This window comes from Myotis brandtii, unplaced genomic scaffold (genome assembly GCF_000412655.1).
Source record: "Myotis brandtii unplaced genomic scaffold, ASM41265v1 scaffold334, whole genome shotgun sequence".
Classification (NCBI taxonomy): Eukaryota; Metazoa; Chordata; class Mammalia; order Chiroptera; family Vespertilionidae; genus Myotis; species Myotis brandtii.
The window spans coordinates 1,072,305-1,073,939 of NW_005362885.1; the positions used below are offsets into that span (position 1 = coordinate 1,072,305).

A 1,635-nucleotide genomic window follows, 5' to 3' on the forward strand; every position below is an offset into this window, starting at 1 on the left:
CTCCAAGTGGCGCTCTGCAGCGCCTTCTCGCTGGGGGGCAGAGGGCTGGTCAGGCCTCCCCAAGGGCCGCAGGGGGCGGGTGGGCACGGAGGGGGCAGATGGCTGAGGGACGGACGGTGGGGAGTAGGGCCAGACCGGCAGACACGAGAGGTGGACAGACAGAGGGACAGCTCAGAGCGATGGGCAGACGGCAGGGCTGAGCGCCACGTGCTTACCTAGGAAGGGCCCCGGGGTCTGGAGCTTCGGGGCTTAGAAGCAGGAAGAGAGGGAGGCAGGTGAGCAGGGCACAAAGGCTGTGGTGCAGGGGGACCCGCAGCGGCCCCCACACCCCCTCTCCGATGGTGGAGGCAGGAGGAGCCAGCATCCTCGGAAGAGGACCCTTGGCCACCTGCCCCACCCCTCATAGAATCGGCAATGACACACGTGCAACACGCATGTGCAGACAGAGCTGGTGGGCATGGCCCAGGCTGGGAGCAGAGGTCAGAAGGCAGGCAATGGGGTGAGGAGAATGGAGACTGAGGGCTCCTGTTGGGAGGGCCCGGACGTCCAAGCGCAAATGTGGGAGCATCACACACACACACACACACGCACACGCACACGCACACACACACACACACACATACACGCACACACGCCCACGCACGCCCACAGATGCTCATGTAGTGAGAGCAGCAGCTGAGGGGTGGATGGTGACCGCCCTCAGCACACATCCCGGAAGGGGTAGCGCCCACTTCCATGCTGGGAAACAGCCCGTGCAGGACACACAGCCCCGCCCGTCCTCCTCCATCGGGGAGGGAAGTCCCGCCTCTGCCTCAGTTGCAGGGAACAGAGAATGGGCACAGAATGTGCGAGTGCGAGTGAGATGGAGGAGCCCAGGTGCTACTTACGCTGGGATCTCATTGGTCAGTTCGCTTGGAAACAAAGAGACAGAGAAGGTGAGAGGCAGGAGGGAGGAGGGGGCAGCGGGCCGGCCGAGCGGGCCTGCCCTCCTGGTCACGGAGCCGAGGGCGGGTGTGGCATGGCCAGCGTCTGGCCCTGCACGGCGTAGACAGGACAGATGGATGGACAGCCGGAGCAGAGGGGGCGTTACCTCTCCGTCACAGCGTTGAGGTACTCGATGTAGGTCCGTCCATCAAAGGCCAGTGCGTCCAGGTCCCCTGCCGACTTCTCTACCAGCCCTGAGGGACAGTCCGGGTGAGGGGGGGCCTCGGGGTCCGACACCTGCAGCCTCAGCCCGGCCGGCGGTGCTCACCCTTCTCGCAGTGGAGCCCCGAGAAGCCCCCGGGGCACAGGCAGGTGTAGGAGGCCTCCTGGGGGAGGCAGGAGGCCCCGTTGAGGCAGGGGTGGCCCGAGGCCTGGGTGCAGGGGTGGTCTGCGAAGGAGGAGACGTCCACCGCCCGCACCACGTGCTCCCGGGTCAGCAGCTGATGGCCTTTCAGGGCGACCTGGGGGGACAGGGGATTGAGCCTTGTCCTGCCCACTGCCTCTGCCCTACAGCCCCCCAGAGGCCCCCCACACACCAGCTGGATGGCGCCATCGAGGCCGGAGGACACAGCGGCGGCCCGGGCCAGCTTGCTGAAGTCGGGGGCTCCCCCCAGGTACAGTGGCTCCTTCAGGTTGAGGACGGTGTGCGGC

General features: G+C 66.6%; 1 protein-coding gene across 1 annotated transcript in view; it reads right to left on the minus strand.

Annotated features, from left to right (window-relative positions):
• AGRN (agrin) overlaps positions 1–1,635 on the minus strand; it is a 53,231-nt gene that overhangs the window by 2,462 nt on the left and 49,134 nt on the right. Inside the window, exons 20-25 of the mRNA XM_014543786.1 lie at positions 1,521–1,629; positions 1,253–1,445; positions 1,091–1,178; positions 888–911; positions 216–248; positions 8–30 (exon numbers count right to left, since the gene is read on the minus strand). Of these exons, the coding sequence (XP_014399272.1) occupies positions 8–30; positions 216–248; positions 888–911; positions 1,091–1,178; positions 1,253–1,445; positions 1,521–1,629 (470 nt within the window). The remainder of the gene's footprint in view (positions 1–7; positions 31–215; positions 249–887; positions 912–1,090; positions 1,179–1,252; positions 1,446–1,520; positions 1,630–1,635) is intronic.